Source organism: Vitis vinifera, chromosome 4 (assembly GCF_030704535.1).
Source record: "Vitis vinifera cultivar Pinot Noir 40024 chromosome 4, ASM3070453v1".
NCBI lineage: Eukaryota > Viridiplantae > Streptophyta > Magnoliopsida > Vitales > Vitaceae > Vitis > Vitis vinifera.
The window spans coordinates 2,689,283-2,712,711 of record NC_081808.1 but is presented as its reverse complement, the minus strand read 5'-3'; the positions used below and the strand labels follow the sequence as shown (position 1 = coordinate 2,712,711).

The following is a 23,429-nucleotide window of genomic DNA, read 5'->3' as shown; positions in this document are numbered from 1 at the left end:
TTTTTACGAGTGGGCTTAATAAAAACTTAATATACTTATAGTGATAAATCATCGTTAAGGCTTAGAATTATTTTTGAAAACAGTTTTTAATCTTTGATTGCTTCAAACCATATTTTTGAATCACATACAAAACTATTTTCAAAAACACCTTCCAAAGCGAAACTAGCTTATTAGTATCGGTATGATTATGTTTTTGCCTTCTACATTTCTACCAAAGCTTTTACATTTTTTAAAGAAAAAAAATAGGAAAATCCCTGAATGCGTGTGTATGATGCATTGATGTGATGAAGTATGGGAGAGGGGTGATGAAGAAGGTGGTGATGGCATGCATAAGAAAGAAATGCAGACGCATGCAAAAACCCTAATAATTTTGTCCTCTGCATGACCCACATCTCCTTCTTCACAAATTTTTTTTCCCCTTTTTTTAAGCATAAGAATCCTCCATTTCCCACTTGGGTGAGAAATGCATCCCCACACCTACATCTTCTAACTTTTCCATATATTTTACTCAGTTGCCATCAATCATTTCCATTTTTAAATTCAATTTTTATATTAAATTCACCATCCATCTTTACCTTGAAAACTGGGTGGAATTTTTTATTTTAATAACCAGCACTTTAAAATAAAATAAAAAAAAGGGGTTGGTGACACGCGAGTAAAGGTGAGAGTGGGAGTGGGGATGGATGAGTAAAAACTATGGAAAAATGTGAAAAGGAGTGAAAACGAAGGGAGCAAAACTGAGAGAAATGTAAAAACATGGTCTCCCCTCTGTCTGGAATTTGGGGTTTGGCTTGACCTTTGTCTATTAATAATGCCATTTTCATGTGGGTAAAAGGGAATACCTCTGTATACCTCCATGGCCACAACTACCTCCTTTTGAGCTCTGCCACGTCGTCTTGTTTCCCCAGGTATTGAAGCTTATACTTCATCGCGTGTCGCCTTCACTTGGCTCGGGGAAGGAGGCTTGAGTTCTGGGAAGAGAAGTTGAAGGAGGAAAGTGAGGGGAAGTGAGAGGAACTGAGGGAGAGATGTGGTGAAGAGCGCTATTTGCTGCCAAGTTTTGGGAGCTGAGCGACGTCGATGCAGTGAATCGAGGGTGGGGATAGGGGGATTGGGTGGTAGGGGCGGTTTTCTTTGGTTGTTCGAGGATTGAGAATCTCAGCGTTTTCATACGGAATTAACGAACTATTTGTGATTTTATGTTTGTGTGTTGGAGACTCTGGGAATTGAGGTTGCTAGAGTTTTGTCTGGAGCTTCGAGGGTTTTGTGATTTGCGAATTGAGAATTTCTTTGTTTTGGTGATTGTTTGAAGCGATGATGGCGGTTAGTTCGAGCTGTAAGGATGCGAAAATGGCGTTGGACAATGGGAAGTATGTTAGGTACACGCCCGAGCAGGTCGAAGCGCTCGAGAGGTTGTATCACGACTGCCCGAAACCCAGCTCGCTTCGCCGCCAGCAGCTTATCAGGGAATGCCCAATTCTCTCCAACATCGAGCCCAAGCAGATTAAAGTTTGGTTTCAGAACCGAAGGTATATCCTAGAATTTGAGTTTTTGGGTGTATTTTACCGTTTGGTTTCCGGGAAATTTTAGGAGAGAAAAAGAGAAGGAAAAATCGAGTTTTATTCTCGTCTTTAGAAATGAAAAATGGAAAAATATATATATAATATACAGTTCTGTAAAGCTCAGTCGAGTGCAGGCTTTCTTGAGTAAGTGATAAATCTAAGATTCAGAATTTTATTATATCTTCCCATTTGTAAATGTTTTCGGAAAGTAATTTCGGGTGTCCTCTACCAACCTCCCTTTGGCTGCCAGGAAAATCGAGGGAAAGGAAAGAAATTTATTTTGAATCTTATGTTTCATTTTTCTGAAGGCATCCAATGACCATAATAGGATTTGTTAATTGATGGTTTTTGTTTTCCGAGTTCTGGATAATGCAAAATCTGATATTCAGAATCTCAATTCTTTTCCTTTTCTATTTCTGTCTTCTTGCGCAACAAAAAGAATATTATGGTTTTGGAAATTCTCTTGCAACAGTCTCTTATTGGACATATTCTATCCTTTATTTCTACAGATGCAGAGAAAAGCAGCGGAAGGAGGCGTCACGCCTCCAAGCTGTGAATAGGAAGCTAACAGCCATGAATAAGCTGTTAATGGAGGAGAATGATAGGTTGCAGAAGCAGGTGTCACAGCTGGTGTATGAGAACAGTTTTTTCCGCCAACAAACTCAGAATGTAAGGAATTAATCCTTATATGGCTTGATTTCAAAATAATGGAAATTTTTTCTCAATTAAGCATATGGAATTAGTCCCATTGAGGGGCAGTTATAGTTTTATCAGGAACCTGAGTGATAGAAAGAGATCTGATCTTCAAAATTTCAATTTGTTTTCTCAGCGTCCATGGACAACAAATTGCATAAACCCCACCTTTCCTTTGATTTCATATTATCTTATGTATGGGTTCTGAGCCTATTGCCTTGTCTTGCAGGCGACCCTTGCCACCACAGACACCAGTTGTGAATCGGTGGTGACAAGTGGTCAACACCATTTGACTCCTCAGCATCCACCAAGGGATGCCAGTCCTGCAGGGTTAGTGGAAATGCTTTTTATTGTTAGGTCCTTTTCTGTCCTCGTTTATTACCATTGCCCTTGTTGTATGGCTTATGTTAATATGCTTTGTATGTTTTCTAGACTTTTGTCTATTGCAGAGGAGACTTTAACAGAGTTTCTTTCAAAGGCCACTGGAACTGCTGTGGAGTGGGTCCAAATGCCTGGGATGAAGGTTACTACCCTCTTTTCCTGTCTATTATTTAATGTGCTAAACCTTGCAACATTCTACTTTATTCATTGATTAAACCTAATAAACAAAAAAGCTTGCTAGCCTTCTAAGCAACATCAAACTAAATCATCAAAATCTCTGGGGCACTTTGCTGTTTCACTGTTTCATTGGCTCAATTTCCCTTTTCCTATTATCTTTTATCTTTTTTCCCCTCTAGGTCAGAAGAGAATGTTGTTTGTGTTATTTTATTTTGATTAATTTTTGTTAATAAATCTTGATTTGCAAATTTCTCTGCTGAGCAAATGGAGCATAGTCTCCTTTCTTTCACCATTAAAAACAAAATAGGTGGTTGAAAGCCCATGCTTGTAGTATCATTCAGATCACATAAGTCTCCAGGAACAACTATTTTGTCTCTCATGGCTTCATTTTGTTCCCTCTATTTAACAGAAAAGACTCTGATTTACATTTTTAATTATTTGCTCTATGGGTGACATTGTGGCTTTGCTACAATATCTTCTGACCAAAACTAGTCCTGTGTTCCTGCTCCTTTTTCGTAATCTCTATTTGATCTGTCCCCTGTGCAGCCTGGTCCGGATTCCATTGGAATCGTTGCTATTTCTCATGGTTGCACTGGAGTGGCAGCACGCGCATGCGGCCTTGTCAGTCTAGAGCCAACAAGAGTAAGTATTTTCAACACTTGGTATCAAGCATATTTTTCTTGGTGGAGATTGGAGGACTAAGTGTTTCCATCCAGGTCGCAGAAATCCTCAAAGATTGGCCTTCATGGTATCGTGAGTGCCGCAATGTGGATGTTCTTAATGTGTTGTCTACTGGAAATGGTGGAACCATAGAACTGCTTTACATGCAGGTATGTGGTAATTGTTTTGTAATTTTATGTGTTTCAAGGTGCATCTGCTTAATGAAAACCTTGGATTTTGATGGTGTGTTTTAGCTCTATGCGCCTACAACTTTGGCACCAGCTCGTGACTTCTGGTTGCTCCGTTATACATCTGTTTTGGAGGATGGGAGTCTTGTGGTATGTGACATCTGGAACTCCTAATTCAATTCACCACAAAATTTGGAACTCGTTTATTTTTCCCTTGCCTCAATCTCATCATGAGACTATCTGAGGCTGTATGTTCTGATTGTTTTATGCATTTTAGGTCTGTGAAAGGTCACTTAACAACACTCAGAATGGCCCAAGTATGCCACCGGTGCAGTATTTTGTGAGAGCTGAAAAGCTACCAAGTGGGTATTTGATAAGACCCTGTGAAGGGGGTGGATCAATCATTCATATAGTTGATCATATGGATTTAGAGGTATGTAAATCACCTTGCTTTTGCTTTGTATATTTTAATGTATTTTCCTATGCTTCAAAAGATAATAATTTCAGCTTGCTCTTTATATTGACCAGCCATGGAGTGTACCTGAAGTGTTGCGCCCTCTCTATGAGTCATCAACATTGCTTGCTCAGAAGACCACAATGGCGGTAGACTTTCTTTCATTCTCAAATCTGTAGTTTTTATACACCGTTCCTGTGATTATGAATGCGATGCTTTCATTTTTCTTAATAAACTGAATTATCTTTCAGTATTGCATGAGAATTGAGTCATTCTTCCTTGGTAGGATATTGAATTAGTTATGGAATGAAACAATTTTCTTCCATATCATGAAATGATGCATAATAAATAAAATATAGGGACAGAAAATTGAAACTCCAAATACCTTGTGCTCCTACATGACTCTGGCATTTTCATTCAGGCTTTACGCCAACTGAGGCAGATATCTCAAGAGGTTTCCCAGCCAACAAATACTGGTTGGGGAAGAAGGCCTGCAGCTCTGCGTGCACTTGGCCAGAGGCTAACCAAGTGAGTTTGTTTCATTATTGAAATTGTTCCTAGAAGCTGTTAAATTTTCTTGGATATTTGGAAATCTGACATATTTTATCATGCAGGGGTTTTAATGAAGCTGTTAATGGGTTTACGGATGAAGGATGGTCTATGATGGAAAGTGATGGTATTGATGATGTTACCCTTCTTGTGAACTCCTCTCCTGCGAAAATGATGGGAGTAAATCTTTCTTATGCCAGTGGATTTCCATCTATGAGCAATGCAGTGCTGTGTGCCAAAGCATCTATGCTTTTACAGGTGAAGATATTAAATGTGTTGGACGTTTGCTAAGTGATGGTGGAAAACTGTGAATACTGGAATTACAATCATCATTTCTTATCACGCAAAGTTATAATGATGTGGCAGCCAAAGTTGCATGTTAGACAGTGCACACATTGCTAAACCTAGTTATTCAGCTGACCTTGTAAATCCCATAAAAATTGAAATTGTGTTATAAAAAAATTTCCTTATAGATTGGGGGCTCCAAATCCCTTTAATCCAATAAGAAACCTCTTGATGTCAAACAAAAGTTTAAAGCAAACCACTTGTCATTCTCTGAGATGAACCTCAACTACTAGGGTAGGACCTTAGGTGTTAGGCACCTTATTAAGTCAGTCAGTCAGGTACAAGAAGCATTAGACCTCATAAAACACTGTCATGTTGGTCTCTTAGTTGACAAAGTAGAACTAATCCAGATATCCAAAAAATTTCAGAACTTTAAGGGTAGTGCATGTTTTATACTTCTCAATCCACTTCAGAAATGGATCTTATTGTGTTGTGTCTTGATTCGAGGTTTTCCTCTTGATTTCAAGAATTCATTTTCCTTCTGTTAGGTAAAATTTTCTTACTTTGTTTTCTTGTGCTTCTTCCTATTTTCAGAATGTGCCTCCTGCAATACTTCTTAGATTCTTGAGGGAACACCGATCAGAATGGGCAGACAGCAGTATTGATGCTTATTCTGCGGCTGCTGTTAAAGCTGGCCCCTGTACCTTACCAGTGTCTCGAGCTGGAGGTTATGGGGGTCAGGTCATTCTCCCACTGGCTCACACTATTGAGCATGAAGAGGCAAGTGACTTTTTCTATGAGTTTCTAGCAAATAATATTATCTTTCTTTTCACATGAAGGTTATGGAAAAATATCCTTGGAATATGCTGCTTGTTAATGCTGTATCAGATTTGATAAGATTCAATTGTTTGCAACAGTTCATGGAGGTCATTAAACTTGAAAATGTTGATCACTATCGGGAAGACCTGATGATGTCTGGAGATGTCTTCCTCTTGCAAGTAAGTATTTTTTGTTCTCAAGTTTGTTAAATGTTTTGGTTAGTGGTAAATAACTAATTATACATGTGAGCCACTGGCCACATATCTCAGAGGACTCTTCCTCGGTTGAAACTATTTTCTTTACCACTTGGGTTGAAGTGATTCACTATCTTTGAATTGTTTACAACATGTGATTCCTTGATCTGGAGAGGAAAAATCAAGACCTGAGCTTAGATAATTACATTTGTTTATTCATTCTAGTTTCTTTAAGACGATTTTAATCTTAAATTGGGTCATTGCAAACTCACAAAATCATATTCAGCATTACTGTTCCTAATTACTTTGATTCCCCAGCTTTGTAGTGGAGTGGACGATAATGCTGTGGGCACCTGTTCTGAACTCATCTTTGCTCCAATTGATGCCTCTTTCTCTGATGATGCACCTCTTCTTCCTTCTGGTTTTCGAATTATTCCCCTTGATTCTGGGGTGGTAAGTATTTATTTTGTCTTGTATAATCTACACATGTATGTGTTTTATTAGGTTCTTGCCTCTTCATTCTGTACTGCTACATGATGCAGGATGGCTCTAGTCCAAATCGTACCCTCGACCTTGCTTCTTCTCTTGAAGTCGGGCCAGCTGGAAACAAGGCATCTAGTGACAACTCTGGGCACACTGGGAGCGCAAAATCTGTGATGACAATATCATTTCAATTTGCGTTTGAAATGCACCTTCAAGAAAATGTGGCATCCATGGCTCGGCAGTATGTCCGCAGTATCATATCATCTGTTCAGAGAGTGGCATTAGCACTCTCTCCTTCTCGATTTGGCCCTCAAATGGGTTTTCGCCCACTACCAGGCACTCCTGAGGCGCACACACTTGCTCGGTGGATCTGTCAGAGCTATAGGTGCGTAGTCAAGTCTTAGTCATGCTTCTATCATCTAGAGCTCTGGACCTAGATATTTATATATCTATGTTTCAGTAATACAAGAGGGACATAACATATATAGAAGCTTAGTCAGTGTGCTGACCATGATTTCTATGAGGAAACTAGTATTCCATCTTTTCTGAAATCATGAACTGTTCTGCAGCAATTTTCTCAAATTTAGCTCAACTTCTCTGCGCTTGAAAGCTGAAGAAGCAAGAATCATTAACAGAAAGATTAATAGGAAGTTGAATTGGTGCCATAACTTCTTTTTGCAGGAACAATTTGGATCTTCTTCTTAAATGAGAAGCTAATTTTATCTATGTAGACAAGGGTCTTGTGGCACCTTTTGCATAGTCAGCTCATCCACCTGCATTAGACCCTAGGACAGCAGTAGCAGCCAGGTGAAGCCTAGCTAGTCCCTGTTTAACAAAATGTTCAGCACCTAAAGAGATGTTTACTATATAGGTCTTAAAGCACTCTGAACACTTCACTCTGTCAATAAATTCTCCATGCTACAAAGGTCCTAATCTGACTCAATTTCTGATGTGCTCAGGCACTTACTGAATCCAATAATTCCTGTTGTGCATCAGTTACCATTGAGCTTAAATATATAAATTAGAGGTTTTCCCTTATGATTTTTTTCTTTTCCCAATAAGAATGGTCTCAAATAAACATGGAAACATCCCTTGTGTCCAAATTTCTTTTGATCCAAAGATGAGATATTTATCCTAGAGTGTAGCATAATTTCAAAGAGATACTTACAAGCTGAATCTCCCAATAAAACTAATAGATGGGAGGCCTCATTATCTTTCATTTCTACGAGTGATTTGTTTAGTGTGTAAATGTTTTTGTGAAGGTGAATAGGAAGGATTTGATCATTGCCTAGGCCATGCCTAACATAGGCAGGTCAAATCACACAATTGTAACATGAACACTAATGATACTTCCTACAAGTTTATTCAACTATCAATCGGTTCTCTTTTTAGAGTGGTTGGGGTTGGTCACTAATTTATAATAGTTTGTTTATGATTAATAAATGAATTGTTCAAACTTAGCCTGCCTATTGGTATGGCAAAGAGCTCAAGGGGGTGACAAGTAGGAAACTTGTCAGAATTTTCTTGCTATCATCGTGTAGATTAATTGTGAATCTTCTTCTACAGGTGCTATTTGGGAGTGGAGCTGCTCAAACCCAGTAATGAAGGAAATGAATCCATTCTCAAAACTCTCTGGCATCACTCTGATGCTGTCATGTGCTGCTCGTTAAAGGTAATTGCTTCAATTGTTAAGTAACATTTTTTTTTACAAATATTTTTCAATTCTCTGATTCTAGTCAAGAAGTTTTTTATCTTTTCTAGGACAGGGAGCATGATGGAATTATCCAGTCACCCATTGACTGTTTGTTTCATTGAAAAGTTGTCTACATCTTTGATAAGTCTTTCTGATGTGGTGGTACATTTGCAGAGACATCTCAACTTTGTAGATGTTTTTTATGCTATATTATTAGTACCAAAATGTTTTTGTATCATGGGTTTGCCTGAAACATTTGATATTGGATCATATAATGAACCCTCCACCCACCCGCACTGACATTTTCAGTGACATCTTGACCAAAGTGCTATTTGGTTAGAAGTTTAATTTCTTACTGAGCTGCATCACCAAATGAAAGTGACATAAAGAAAATATCAAAACTTGCGTGTTTTGACATAAAAAATATGATCTTTCCTCTACAACCCAGAATTATGAAGCAAAATAAAAAGAAATTCATAAATGATTTTGGTTTGTAACAGTTGGTTCTTTTCTGTATCTAACTATAAAGAAAGTGTTTCTTTTCTGTCTCGTTTAGGAGTTTGCTTCTAACATATATAGATTAGAATAATCTTCTCACCTGTATATATGCTTGACTATGGTCACAAAAAGTTATTAGCTCTCACTATTTAGTTCATTTCTTTGTTTTTGCTTGTTGTAGATCCATACATCGGTATGAACTTCAACTAGTCTTTGCATCTCTCATTACTTTATATTTGCTTTTGTTAATGTTTAATATTTAAAGACATTCTAACCCATCATGCGATATCTATCTGCAGGCACTGCCAGTTTTTACATTTGCAAATCAGGCAGGGCTTGACATGCTTGAGACAACCTTAGTAGCCCTTCAGGATATAACTCTGGAGAAGACCTTTGATGACAATGGAAGAAAGACCCTCTGCTCTGAGTTCCCACAGATAATGCAGCAGGTATCAATACTTTGAAATGAACTAAAAAAAGTTTAAAGCTCCATTTGGATGTTGAGGTGGAAAAAGGAATATTTGTTATATCTTACAAAACATAACAGTAATAGATTTCTTTTCTCTCCTTTCTGGCAACAAATGGAACATAGAATTTATTTGTCGGTTTGTGTTCCACAATTTTAAGTGCACCACTAGAAGTATATGTTTTTGGTTCCTATGGGGGAGAACTACTGACCATGCTGACCTTTACCTATTTTTCTAAAAAAATTTCAAAAGTTCTGGAATTGAATCTCTCGAGCATTTTCCATGATGGAAAGTTTTCTTAAAAATGTCCATGCATTAACGTTTTCAAAATCAGATGGAACTAACCAGTTCAAAATTCTAGTTTGCCCCTGCTTAGGTTGGTTCAATCCTAGAGTGAGTCATTCATTGCCAAGTGCAATCCAGAATGTATGACTGATTCAGTAAGCGGGGCAGCTCTTGGTCTTTGCTATCACCTCTCTATTGTTTAAAGAATTACATGAGACATCAGATGATGCTCTCCACAGTGGCCACCAGAACTGAACCAACCATCTCCATCCTGTGTCAATCAATAGCTAGACTAGTTTCTAAAGCATTGCCTTTCTTTTGAACAAGAGAAGTTGCTAATTGTCCTGCTTCTTGCCAGTCAGCTTGCATACGGTTGTTTCCGATGTAGATGTCATTATACATTGTTCCAAGCTCTCCATCTTTTCAGAGTGCTTTAACGGCTTATTGATCTTTATATTTTTTATTTTGTGGGCAGGGTTTTGTGTGTCTTCAAGGTGGTGTTTGCTTGTCTAGCATGGGGAGGCCGGTCTCCTACGAGAGAGCAGTGGCTTGGAAGGTGTTGACCGAAGAGGACAATGCTCATTGCATATGCTTCATGTTCATCAACTGGTCTTTCGTTTGAAACCTTAACATAGGATTCAGAAAAGAAAGAAAATGAAAAGAAACTAGATTAGTAAACTCTTTTTTGTTCTTTTGGTATGGAGAGAGACCTTGAAATGCCTGAATACTGTGTCTAAGCGTTAAGCAAAGCTACACCAAAGCATCTGTAGCACCCTCTTTTTGTCATCCAACTCTGTATTTTGCCTTTTCCTTTATCTATGAATATTTAGGCCACTGCCTGTCTCTTTATATAATCTATTCTCCTCTTTTTTCCTTCAGGATGTCACACCACCACTTTGTATATATAAAAACTAGATAGTGCTGGGACCTTTCTTATCCGATGATGCGCATTTCTGGGTCCCAAAACTGGGCTAGCCATTGCAGATTTTCGCTCCTTTGTTCTACTTCTATCCATCCCATATGGGGCTGTTAGTTGAGCTAATCATTTTTATTTGAGTAAAAAATTCATTGTAAAAAAAAACCTTTAATGACGAACAATATTCGTGTGATGAAAAGTAAAATATTCGTAGTAAAATAATAATAATAATAATAAGAAATAAAAACTCTTATCATGAAATAATTTATGCAGCACTGGTGAATATCTTATAGTTGTTGTCATGAATACACTGGTGACAAATTAATACTTTTAGCCACAATTTCTATTTTTGTTTCAAATGGTAACAATTTTCCTTGAATAAGTTCGTGACAAAATGTGAAGCTCATAGTGGGGAAAATAATTCTCATCATATTATGATTAAAAATAATGGCATGGTAAAATTGATATTTGTCGTAATGTTAAGATATAGTGTTGATGGATTGGGTCATCTGACTAGCTACCATGAAAATTATTTTTTTCAAAATTTAATTCAACCGACCAATATTCAACCTAAATTTTCAAATCAATTTAAGTATATTTCCTTTTAAACTTAATTAAAATTAAATTGTGGAGGTTGAAGGGGCAATGAGGCTGATCATCTCGAAGTACTAACCTTCAGCCACCCAACCTCGAGGCTTCTTGAGTAAAGAGATAGTATCGTTTACTCGATCTAACTGAAGAACCTAATTCCAGACAAACGAAATGAGTTTGTTTTAAAATTGAGAGCTTCTAAAAAACTTCATCTACATCTATATAACAACACAAAACCATGAAGACATAACAAGTCACCTCACCTACAACTAAGGTCCTCTACAAGGAGTGACCTTCAATCAAAACCAACTTGCTTTCATATGTGCCATTAAAAGCAAATCCGTAACCACTTTTGACAATTAGTGGCTAAAGTCATCAATGGTTGTAGAAGGTTATCTGAATACTAAAGAAAAGTAGTCGACCATCCTTGGCATTATATGCAAAAGGAATAGAAAAAGAGGAGGAAACTCTTCGGGAGTTTCATGCATGAAGAGCAAATAAATAGCTCCTCCAAAACTAAGAGAGGGGGTCCTCCACTTGAAAAAAATCCCTCTCTATATCGTTCCTTAAGGTGAAATAAAATTCAACTATTCATAAAGAATTTTAGCTTCTTCATTAGAATTAAAAATAATATTTTGCAATGAATTAATTTAATTCATCACAAACTGTTATTTATTGTAATGTTAAGATTTAGAGTTCATGGGTTAGGTTATGTTGACGACCATGAAAATAATTTTTTACAAAGTTTAATTCAACCCAACCTAATATTTAACCTGAATTATCAATCTAATTTAAGTATGTTTCTTTTTAAACTTGATTAAAATTATATTAGGCTTAGGGTTTTAAATAATGTTGAGGTTGAACCGATAGGTTTTCCTAAACCAAGTATTGACTATTTCATTTGAAAACCAATGGACATCCATTCCTCCTTCGATATGAGATTTCCCTAACTCAAACTCATGATCTCATAACCTTAAATTTAATATCAATTCTTGGATCCAGTTTTGATATTCGATCACTATTATTTGAGTAACCCATCTTCATACTTAAAAGTGACATTATATGCTATAGCAAAGTTTGGTTAGGTTATATATATTGAGTTTTGAAAACAATGATCGAAAGCTATATTTAGATATTAATCATCGATTGAGTGTAGAATAAATTAACAAACTATCATCTTGCATTTGACATGCATGAAATGAATTGAGTGTCAAATTTCTAAACTCTGTACATAAGGATGATCAAAGTGCATTAATAAATACATCCAAATCAACCTACAAAACTAATAATTATTATACAAATTGTGCACCAATTTCACTAACTCCTTTATCAATTGACCGATGTTTAATAAATAAAAATGTAGATAATTATATTTATTAAGAATCTTAACAAATTAATATGACAATTTATAACATTCATTCACTCAATAATTCTTATAACTAAATTATTATATTATAGTCAATATAATAAATATATGTATTTTTTAAATAAAATAATATATTGATATAAAATTTAAAAGTTACATGTATATGCAAGATTCAAATTGCCTATTGGATCAAGTTAAACCTGCTTAAGTTGCAACCTGATAGACATGATAATATCTTAAGATTTGTATTCATTTCATCGTAAAAATTTTGACCAAACACCAAACCATAATCATCTAACTAGAATGGAAATCATCTTATTTAGATTATATAGTATCTTTTCCTAATCATTAATTTCTTGTTGGTGTCTTGCTACTATCATTATTACTATTAATGTGATATTATAGGATCTATGCATTTTTACCCCCCCCCCAAAATATTTTTGTTCATTATTATTTTCTACATGGCAAAGAAGTGAAGAATGAAAAGAAAAATAAGTGAAAGCAAAAAGTAAAAGAGCAAGAAGTATGTAATGAACGCATCAATCAATTAATCTTAAAATGAAGGCAGAGATTATGAGAGCCATTATTGGGCTTTAATAATATTATATAAGCTTGATAATTAAGTTTTACCACACTCTTTAATATTGGGAATCTCATGATGAAAAGACTTATCCCCATTTGATTAAACTCTATCATAATCAATTTTAAATTGCTTTCAAGCACATGACTTGTCCTTTCAGTTTCCATTCTTCAAATTCCCTTTGAAAAATGCTTTTCAAAAGATTCAACATTAATGCATTGACCATCATACATATATAGAATCTAGTAAGATTGAAAAACAGTACCCATTTTCCTAAATAAAGAAGAAGAAAATCCATGATTGATAAAAGCTATATTTTTTCAAATAGTTTCCTTGATTAATTGCATTACTCAAATTAGGGGGTGCAACTTGGACATGATTGACTTGATCCAACCCGATATAGGTAAGGTTGGGTAAACATTTTCATTACCTGGGTTGAGATTGGGTTAAGTTTTTTGAACCCGAACTCAATTTAGGTTGAGTTTTGGTTAAGGTTTTTGAACCCGAACTTAATTTAGGTTGAGTTTGGGACAAGGTTCAAACAATCCAAACCTAACCTGAATCAATTTAATATTTTTATAATATTTATTATTCTATAAGATAACATTAATTTTTTTTTAAATATCAAATTATAATTATATCATATACTCTTTATTTTAATGTGTGTGTATATATATATATATATATATATAAAAGTTTATTTTTACTTTTTTATTGTTATTTTAAAATTTTCTATTATTTATTATTTAAATTTTGTCATAAATATATATAAAAAAGTTTTTAAAAAACCACTATGGATAGATCTTGAATGATGCAACTTAGTCAATTCGAGTTTAACCGGACAAATCTGAATTTAATTTGAGTTTCAAAAAATGAAGTTGAGTTGGACTTGGGTTAAGTATTTCCAAGGAGGAAAATGTCGCGAAATATTGGCGATATATCACCGATATATCGCGTATCGGAGGCAAGTGACACGATATTTCGAGGAGATATGTCGGAGAGGAGATTTTTTGCAAAAAATCGGCGATATATCGACGATTAGCGATAAATCGGCGATTTTAAGGAAAAATCGCCTGGGAAGACAATTAATCACCGATTTTTTGGCGATTTTTTGAGAAAAATCAGCCCTCTCTTTCCAGCGTGATCTGACGACCCGGATCACGCCCGTGTTGATCCGACGGCCAGATTTGAATCTCAACGGTAATAAAGAGATCCAACGGCCAGATTGCTCCCAAATTGTGATCCAACAGCCAAAATTAAATTTCAACAGTAACTTAAGGTACAAACGACTATTTTGGCCCAAATTTCGTCTATAAATAGCCCATTTTGCATCAATTTCATCCATTTTTACTTTGATTCTTCATTTGCTCTCTTATTACTCCAATTTTTTCTAAGGTTGCTCAATTATTCAATCATTTTAAAGTATGTTTGTTTTAAATTGTAATTAATTTTGTTTGCAATGGTAATTAATTCATGTATTTTTAATTAAGTAGTATGTTTGCAAGGATGATTTAATGTTATTTTTACATTCAATTGTAATTAATTTGTATATTTTTATTGAATTAATTTAGGTTAATTTGATTATTTAATTATAAATTGATATATTTATTTTAGATGATTATTTGTGATTTAGATTCACATTTAGAATTACATTAAACTAGTTAACTTAACTAAATTATTTAATTAATTTAATTAACATGGTAAATTATGTAATTAATTTAATTAACATGAACTAGTATATTTTGAATATGAAATATGTTCATTTTTATGATTATTGGGATTTATTTTCATATTCAATTATGATTAATTTTTATATTTAGTAAATTTATCATAGAATTACATTTAGATTCAAAAAATTAACTTAGTTAAATTATTTAATTAGTTTAATTAACATGAAATATATGGAATATCAAATATGTTCAATTTTTTATATTATCACGATTTATTTTCATATTCAATTATGATTAATTTCAATATTTAGTAAATTTATCATAGAATTACATTTAGATTTAAAAAATTAACTTAGCTAAATTATTTAATTAGTTTAATTAACATGAACTACTATATATGGAATATTAAATATGCTCAATTTTTTTTATTATTGCGATTTATTTTCATATTCAATTATGATTAATTTCTATATTTAGTAAATTTATCATAGAGAATAAAAAAATTAACTTAGCTAAATTATTTAATTAATTTAATTAACATAGATTTAAATTTAAGTGTATTTTTCTTGCAATAGATTTAGCATGGCTAGTGAAGGTGGTTCTGCCATGTCAGGGCGAGATTCAGCTTGGAAGTATTGTTCACCAATTGAGGGTAACCGAAATGGAACAATTTGTAATTTCTGTGGGTTGGTAATGAAAAGTGGAGGCATCACGCGATTCAAGTCTCATTTAACGCATAAGGACCCGCATAACAACACCAAAAAGTGTCCAAGAGTGCCGCCCGAAGTGAAAGAAGAGATACGATTGCTGGTGCATGACAAACAAAAAGCAAAAGCAAAGAAAAATGCTGATATTGAAGACATTCGTAGTCAATTACGTGGCACAATGGGGATTCATCATACACATTTGGTAAACGAAGATGATGATGATGAAGATGTTGAGGATGAAGATGTGTATATGTATCCGACAGATATGCACCCAGATGAGCGAGATGCATATCGATCTGCAGTTCGTGCCTCGAAAGCATCTAATTGGGAACGTGAACAACATGAGAATATTGTAGGAAGCAAACGCAAACTGGGAGAGTATTCTACTAGTATACTGTCGACGATGCGAAAATCACAGAGTATGCGACATTCGCATCATTCACCCCCTATTGCCCCTTCACTTTACAAGTTTTCTGCAGCAAGACAAAAAAATATCAAAGATATATTCAAGGGTGGTGCAATTAAAGAAACAATGGGACGCTTAAGCAGCAAATTCTTCATTTATGAGAGTGTCGCACCCGCAAAAGCAAAGTCTCATCACTTCAAGAATATGATTATTAGTGCACAACAAGTAGATAATTACTAATTTATCAAATGTTATATTGTGTTATACTTTTAGTAAGTATAGTATTTTGTGACATGTTTTACATATGAAGTGCTGGAATGGGAATCGAACCTCCATTTCCATATAAAATAAATAACAAATACTTGGAAATGGAGTACAAAGAAATGAAAGCTTGTGTGAACCAACAAAGAGAAAAATGGAAGACATATGGGTGCACAATAATGTCAGATGGATGGACAGGGCCCACGAAATTAAGTATTATTAATTTCATGGTTTATTCTAAAGGGACCACGGTGTTCCTTAAGTCAATCGATGCATCGAACTATATCAAAGACCACAAGTATATATACGAGCTTTTGAAGACTATTATCAAAGAAGTTAGTAAGGAAAATGTGGTCCAAATTGTCATAGATAATGGGTCGGTGTTCATGAAAGCAGGGAAACAATTGATGAAGAAGTATAACTTATATTGGACTCCGTGTACGGCGCACTGCATCGACTTAATCTTTGAAGACATCGGTAAAAGACCCAGTGTTATCGAGGTGACAAACAATGCTCGCAAGATAACTAACTTCATTTACAATCATGGTTGGTTACTAGCACAAATGAGAAAGTATTGTGGTGGAGACATTGTTCGACCAGGAGCTACAAGGTTTGCTACCAATTATATTGCTCTTAACAGTCTTCTCAAAAAAATTGTTGATTTGAACAAATTGTTGATTTGAACAAATTGTTTATGAGTGATGAATGGGCACAACACAAACTCAGTCGAACAAAACTTGGACGAGAATTGGAGCAATTATTGTTTGACCATACGTATTGGGACAAATTGACAAATATAGTTTCATTATATGAGCCATTATACGTGGTGCTTCGACTTGTGGATTATGAAGTTGTTCCCACAATGCCATTTGTGTATGAGCTTATGCACGTGATGAAAGAGAACCTTATTCGTTAAGGAGCTAGAGATTGGATGTTCAAAATAATACAAGATCGTTGGGAGAAAACACTAAAACATCCACTTCATGCAGTAGGTACTTATGTATTATATATCTTTATAAGTTTTTACTTTGTATTTAAGTTTCTTTAAAAAAAAAAATACTAACTCTACTAAATTTTATTGTAGCATACTTCTTGAATCCAAGATTTCAATATAGGCATGGAGTTGGTAGTGATCCGGAACTACTTCAAGTTGTCCATGATGTTTTTGCAAAATTAGATCCAACTATTGAATCGCTTGGTTAATTCGGAAATGAGGTGAATAAAAAACTGTTATTTTTGTCAATAAAACAATCATTTCATTCATCAATTTATTTGAACGTTTACTAACAAATTAAATGTTGAATACATAGCTTGTACTTTTTCGATATGCAAAAAGAGGATTCGGTGATCGAGCGGCAATTGCAGCAAGGTCAACCATGGTGCCCGGTGAGTCTTTATAGGAAAAAAATGATTATCATTATTGTAAATTCACCACATAAGTATTTATATGATTATCAAATTCGCTGCAGCTGAATGGTGGTTTATGTATGGGAATCAAACACCTACATTGAGAAAGTTAGCCATCAAAGTTCTCTCACAAACTGCGTCATCTTCTGCATGTGAGAGAAATTGGAGCATGTTTGCTCTCATCCACACAAAGCAATGAAATGGTTTGGCTAACCCTCGATTGGAGCAATTAGTTTTTTGTTACTATAATATGAGGCTAAACTTACGCGATATGGAGGCAGAAAATGATCGAGTTGCTGAAAAAGATTACCTTGATCTTTTTGACATTTCAACCGAGGTAGGTGAAGAAGAAGATAATTAGTTGTTCCAATGGGTTAGGCCTATACACTTGGATGAAGAAGTTGGAAATCCTGATCCACGAATTGCCGCTCATGCTCGAGGATTTGGAGTTAATGTTGAACGTGTATTGTCCGAAGAAGTTCACTCTGAAAGTTTTAGCAAAGATACTGATGATTCACTTCAGGCGGCATTGAATTCCCACCAAGAGATTGACTCCACAAGTGCTGGCCATAGTAGTAGACCTAGTGCTGCAGGTACTTCTGCTTCTGGTTACGATGGTTCAAGAGGTGGAACTGATGATGGAGGTGATAATGGGGGAGGATATATTGATGAACGTCGACATAGTCAATATCCAATCAGCCAATTTACTTGTGAAAATGATTTCACACATTGCACATAGGATGAAGACCTTGGCTCTAGAAGAGCTGGTCTAGGCATAGGAGATATTGGGAAGCCTTATAGAGGAAGAAAATGAATGATGGAACCATATAACGAGGAGTTACTTTCAGGGAGTTTTGAATCTATGAGTATATGGACTCAATTTAGTGACTCCTCGAATGAGGCTAACGTCTACCCTCCTCATGTGATGAGTTATGGTCAACCTTCAAGTTCAACAGATAAAGAGTATGGTATGTCGTGTTATTCCCCTTCCAGACAAATGCCATACCAAGTTTCATATCAGATGGAAGAAGGATTTGGCACTAACACATGAGTGAACTTTGAGTATCCTATCCATGTAAAGGCAGTAGGCAGGACTCAAGAGATATATGCATGACATGTTAGAATTTATGACCAATATTATCGAGGCTCATTGAGTTGGTACCAATATTGTCTCCAACAGCAAGCTGGGGTTCCTTCATCTGTCAATCCCATTAAACCACATCAATCCTCATTTTGGTACTAAAGGGACATTGCAATGTAATGTGTACAAATTATTGATATTTAATTAAATGAAGTATTTTATGTGACTTTATAATGAGAACAATTACGAAATTAACATTTCTTATAGATTGACATGATATAATAACATCTAATATCGCAAATTATATCATATATATATATCAAATTTTCCAATAAAACAACTTTAAAATGTCTATTATACTTCTAATTATATTATTATGAGGTTTTCCTTGCATTTCCATGAGGTTTTAACAATTTTAAGCCTATCGATATTTTTTTCCAGAATATCCGCCGATATATCTCCGATATATCCGATATATCCGTAAAATCAAAGTATCGATATATACGTGATTATCGATATTTTCATCCTTGAGTATTTCTACTTAGACATTAGGTTGGGTTGAGATTGAGTTGATTATTTTTTAATTCGAATTGAACTCATATTAGCCATCAACTAAACCGACTCATCCAAGTTACATCCCCAATTCAAATAATTAAAAAACAAATATATGAAGAAGCATTTTGAGAAAGAGAAAATGTATTTACCCAATAAAAATAGGGAATTTTTATTTACTACAAAGAAAATTTCAACGTTTGATCACATCCTCAATAATTTTTTTTCTTTTATTTATATTCTTTGTACTTTAATGGCATTCTTCTTATATTAATCACATTTTTTTTCTTTTATTATAATAATTTTTTGTACCATAATTATATTTTTATTTTATATGTGCTCAAATAACATGAATGAGGGAGTCAAGTATTTTTATGAAAAAGATTATTCATTACCAAACTGACCCTAATCGCATATGCCAATAAGGCTTCTTCCTCCCAATATAAACAAAGTGATACCTCAAAAGGAAAGTTTTATCATTCAAGGGTTCAAATTGAGAAATTTTGGCTAAAGCAGATAAAGGAATTTTTACATCACTTTGGTGATATAATTGGAGGACAGAAAGCAGCCTACATGTTCCATGGAGTGGCAAGTGATTTGATGGGGATTTTGGAATTTTCCATTCAATCAAACACCCAACTTTGGACAGTCAAGATATTCCCATGTAATCATCACCCATTTCTGGTTGTTCCAGGAAAAATTATCCAAGTGAGAGAGTGACACTCAATGGAATAATGTCACTAGGTAGCTGCCAGTGTTAGCTTTGTTTTCCATTGGTTTTGAATCAGTCAGTTGAGGTCTCTTTCATCCCATTGTTCCTCCACATTCAAAGGTCCTTATCCAGCTTTATTTCTGATAATGAGTTGAGAGAGATGTTTCCATTACAGCACTCACCTTCTATCTGCAGTGAATGGTTATTAATTCCAAGGCACTCCATTTTATGAACAGTTTGAGGTGTATATTCAAAGCTCTATCTGAAGGGCCTCTTTCACCTACTCCACCATTACCCATCTTTCAATTTCAATCAGAAGCCACTTGAAAATACATCATCCCCTTAGTCATTTCTAATCATATTCAACTGCATGATCTCTCTCTATTATCATTCTTGTTCCATTTTTTTTTTCTCCCTCTTTTTCATGTAATGAAAGACTAGAAATTGATCTATTGAAGTTGTACTTTAGAATGATGAACTTATACTGGCCCATGTATGGCCCGGGATTGGATTGTTCTGGTCCAATCCCTTTCTCCCTCGATAAACTCCAATAAAGTTGGAGCTTAGTACTTATGATTGATCCAAATCTTGCCAAGCATTACAATGGGAAGAATGGAAGAAGTATGTTAATCAATTACAGTTGATTCTAAGCATATTAAGTGCCTTGAGATTTTGTATGAACTTTTGTGAAAGTTGTGTATTTCCTTTGACAAACAGGAGCTTCATATGGTCAATTAATCTCATTATGAATACTTTTACAGGAAGGCATGAAGAAGTTATAGAAGATCAGCTTCTACTAAGAATAGTACTATAAATAACCCCTTGATTCAAACTTCTTATCTCCAAGATTAAAGGTGATCATCACTTAGAAAACCAAGGTCTACTCTATTGCAAAAGTCACAAAAAGAAAAACAATTAAGTGGGACAATTTCTATATGGCAATCCTATCATGGAAAAAGGGTCTCGGATCCCAATCTCCCCATAGTCTTTTCTGGGTGCTGTTTTGTTTTTTCGTTTTTTGGGTCTTGAGGGGGGATGGTGGGGTTCATCAGCTCTGACCTTCATTGTAACCATAAGGTCCAGAGGCACACAAATATGTATTATTAAGATGTTTGACACCCTAACATAAAGCATGTGCCTTATAGAATTTCAAGACCAAAATATCTTGAATGATTTCTTCTTTGGATTTGTTGCAAAAAGAGGTGAGTCAAAGTCCATTTTTTCATTAATATATACATGGAATGCAGTGGATGGAAAAAAATGCCCTTCAAAATAGAAAAAAAAATTACAACAAAATAACTCAAATTGAGGATCCAGGGTTGCCCTAAAAAATTTGTGTCCACAGACCAGACTCCATCAATCAATGGTGTAAGTGGGTTGGTGGGTTGAGATATCCAATACACGGCCAATGGGGTGCACGTGTATCCAATTATTATCATCACTTCAAGACTCAAAAACTAAGCCAGCAGCTAGCTGTGTCTTAAATCAAAGCAACAGACATGAACAATGTTTGTTATTCAATCTACAAAGTAAACTAAAAAGGGGATTTTTTTTTTTTTTTTTTAAAAGATGTAACAGTACCCCTTTTACCCCCTCTTTGAGCAAAGGAACTTGCCCTGCAAAAATATTGAGAGAGGAATAAAAAAGGAGCTTTTTGAATTGGAAAGAAGAAGCCAAAGGGACTTTTGCATGGTCTCCAAGGACCATAATTGAAATCTTGAGGCTTTTAAGATAAAAACGCTTCAAATATCAAATCCATGCCAGCAGAACTGAGCTGGTTTTGCTCCTTACAAAGTCAGCTAGTTTATATCTATCTGTTTAGACTGATCTTTAGCAATGGAATCTTCTAACAATGTAAGCGCTCATGAGTTCAGATTGAGCAAAAGGGGAAAAAGGGTTCTTGTCAACACCATCATTGCCAGAGGGAATAGAAGAAAAAAGGGAATTTTTTGAAAATAAAAGAAAAGAAAAGAAAAGAAAAGCCCTATGCACCATCATTAGAACATAGAAGGAAAGGTGGGTCACAAGAAAGGTTGTGGCCAAGCATGGTTGGAAAGAGGCAACCCCATGTAAGAATTAATTCTTCTCTTTTTGACCCAAGTTCATGCACCCATGCATGGTGATAGATGAGAGTTGTGTTAAAGTATGGGGGAGTTCTTTGTATTTTGTTGATCTTTTTTCTTCTTAGTACAGCCTACGGGCTATGAGCCTAACCTAGTGTTAAAGTTTGAGGTTCTTGCTGATGAAATGAAAATCAATTAGGCGTGTGATCATGAGAGAAAAGCAAAAATGTGTACAATTGGGAAGTCAGAGAAATCAATCATGATGTAGAATTGCATTCGCAACGTCTACAGTTCATCGTGATTTAGTCTTGAGGAAAAAGAGAGGTGTTTGCTGTTTGTGGGAGAACTCAACGGCTGTTGCCTCACTCGAGGGGAGGGATCAGAGAGGATGGACTTTGAAATAGAGAAGCCGGAGTTCCTCCCAGATACAATGAGTGAGGGGGTAACGGTACGTATTTTTAAAAATAGTTATCAAAACATAGTTTTTGAAAATAGTTTTAAAAAAAAATAGTATTTTTAATATTTTTTTAAAACAAAAAGTTTACTTAAAAATTAAAATGTTTTTGACATGTATATTTTTTTTAAACATTTTTTTAAACAATCTTTTAAAAACAAGTAAAAATAATTAAAATATCATGTTTTATGAACAAGTTCTCATAAAACTTTTTTTTTTCAAAAATGTGTTTGTAAATTTGAAAAACAGTTATTTATTTATTTATTTATTTTATTTTTAACAATGTAAAAGTATTTTTAAAAGCAATGTCCAAACAAATTCTTAATCTCCGAAAAACTAGGGCCTTGTTTGGAACTTATTTTAAAAAAAATAAAATTTGAGGACAGTTTTTAAAAATTATTTTATGATGTTTTGTAAAACAAAAGGTTGTTTGAAAACTTGAAATGTTTTAATTTATGTTTAATATTTTTTAAAATAATTTTTATATCTATTACTTTATTTTTAGTTTTCTTATAGATTTGTTTAATTATTTTTTAAAAATAATCCTTAGAAAATAACTAAAAACAATTAAATCTATTAACACATCATATATTTTTTTCTTAAGAACATAAAACAAAAAATAATTTTCTAATTATTAAACATGTCTTTTTTTTCTAAAAAATAAAAAATTATTCTCAAAAACAATTATTAAACAATTCCTCATACTCCGAACTGTGAATTCTTTCTATGTACCCTCTAGGGTAAGTGTTATAGGTCCCAAGTTGTACATATGACACTATTTGATTTTCTATGTCTTTCATGATTACCACATAGGACCCATAAATAAAATCTAATCTATACAATTTTAAAAAAATTTCATTTGGACAAATAATCACCTAACATAAAAACACAATAAAATAAAAACACAACACCAGAGTCCAGACTACAGACAAGTAGCATAGCAAAGTACTAGACAACACACAACTTTTTTACATTAGACTCTTGGTTGGTTGTGTTTCTTCTGAAATCATCAGAAAAAACTTCTCCAAGTTGTGGCAACATATATGTATTACATTAATAATGATGCACATTCATACATGCTTTTGAGAATAGAATCAAGCTGATGAATTAATATGAATGCAGAGGTTGCCCTCTCAAAAGTTAGCAGCCATCATGACAAATGATATACAGTAGAAAAAATATATGCGGCACTCCATGATGGAGATATGGATTTCTACCCCCAAAATCTTGTAAAAAAAATACTATACAACTGTGCAATCTTGATGGGATATGCAC

The 23,429-nt window shown here is 34.5% G+C and overlaps 1 protein-coding gene across 1 annotated transcript; it reads left to right on the top strand.

Moving 5' to 3' along the window:
• The first annotated feature begins 736 nt into the window (after nucleotides 1-736).
• On the top strand, nucleotides 737-10,261 carry LOC100243970 (homeobox-leucine zipper protein ATHB-15). The gene is made up of 18 exons (XM_002283681.5): nucleotides 737-1,529; nucleotides 2,072-2,231; nucleotides 2,485-2,585; nucleotides 2,688-2,778; nucleotides 3,360-3,455; nucleotides 3,530-3,643; nucleotides 3,728-3,811; nucleotides 3,939-4,094; nucleotides 4,190-4,264; nucleotides 4,537-4,643; nucleotides 4,730-4,922; nucleotides 5,544-5,729; nucleotides 5,867-5,947; nucleotides 6,281-6,415; nucleotides 6,505-6,830; nucleotides 8,012-8,117; nucleotides 8,936-9,085; nucleotides 9,864-10,261. Exons 1-18 carry the CDS (start codon nucleotides 1,315-1,317, stop codon nucleotides 10,008-10,010), a joined length of 2,523 nt encoding a protein of 840 aa, XP_002283717.3. The 5' UTR covers nucleotides 737-1,314; the 3' UTR covers nucleotides 10,011-10,261.
• The last annotated feature ends 13,168 nt before the right edge of the window (nucleotides 10,262-23,429 follow it).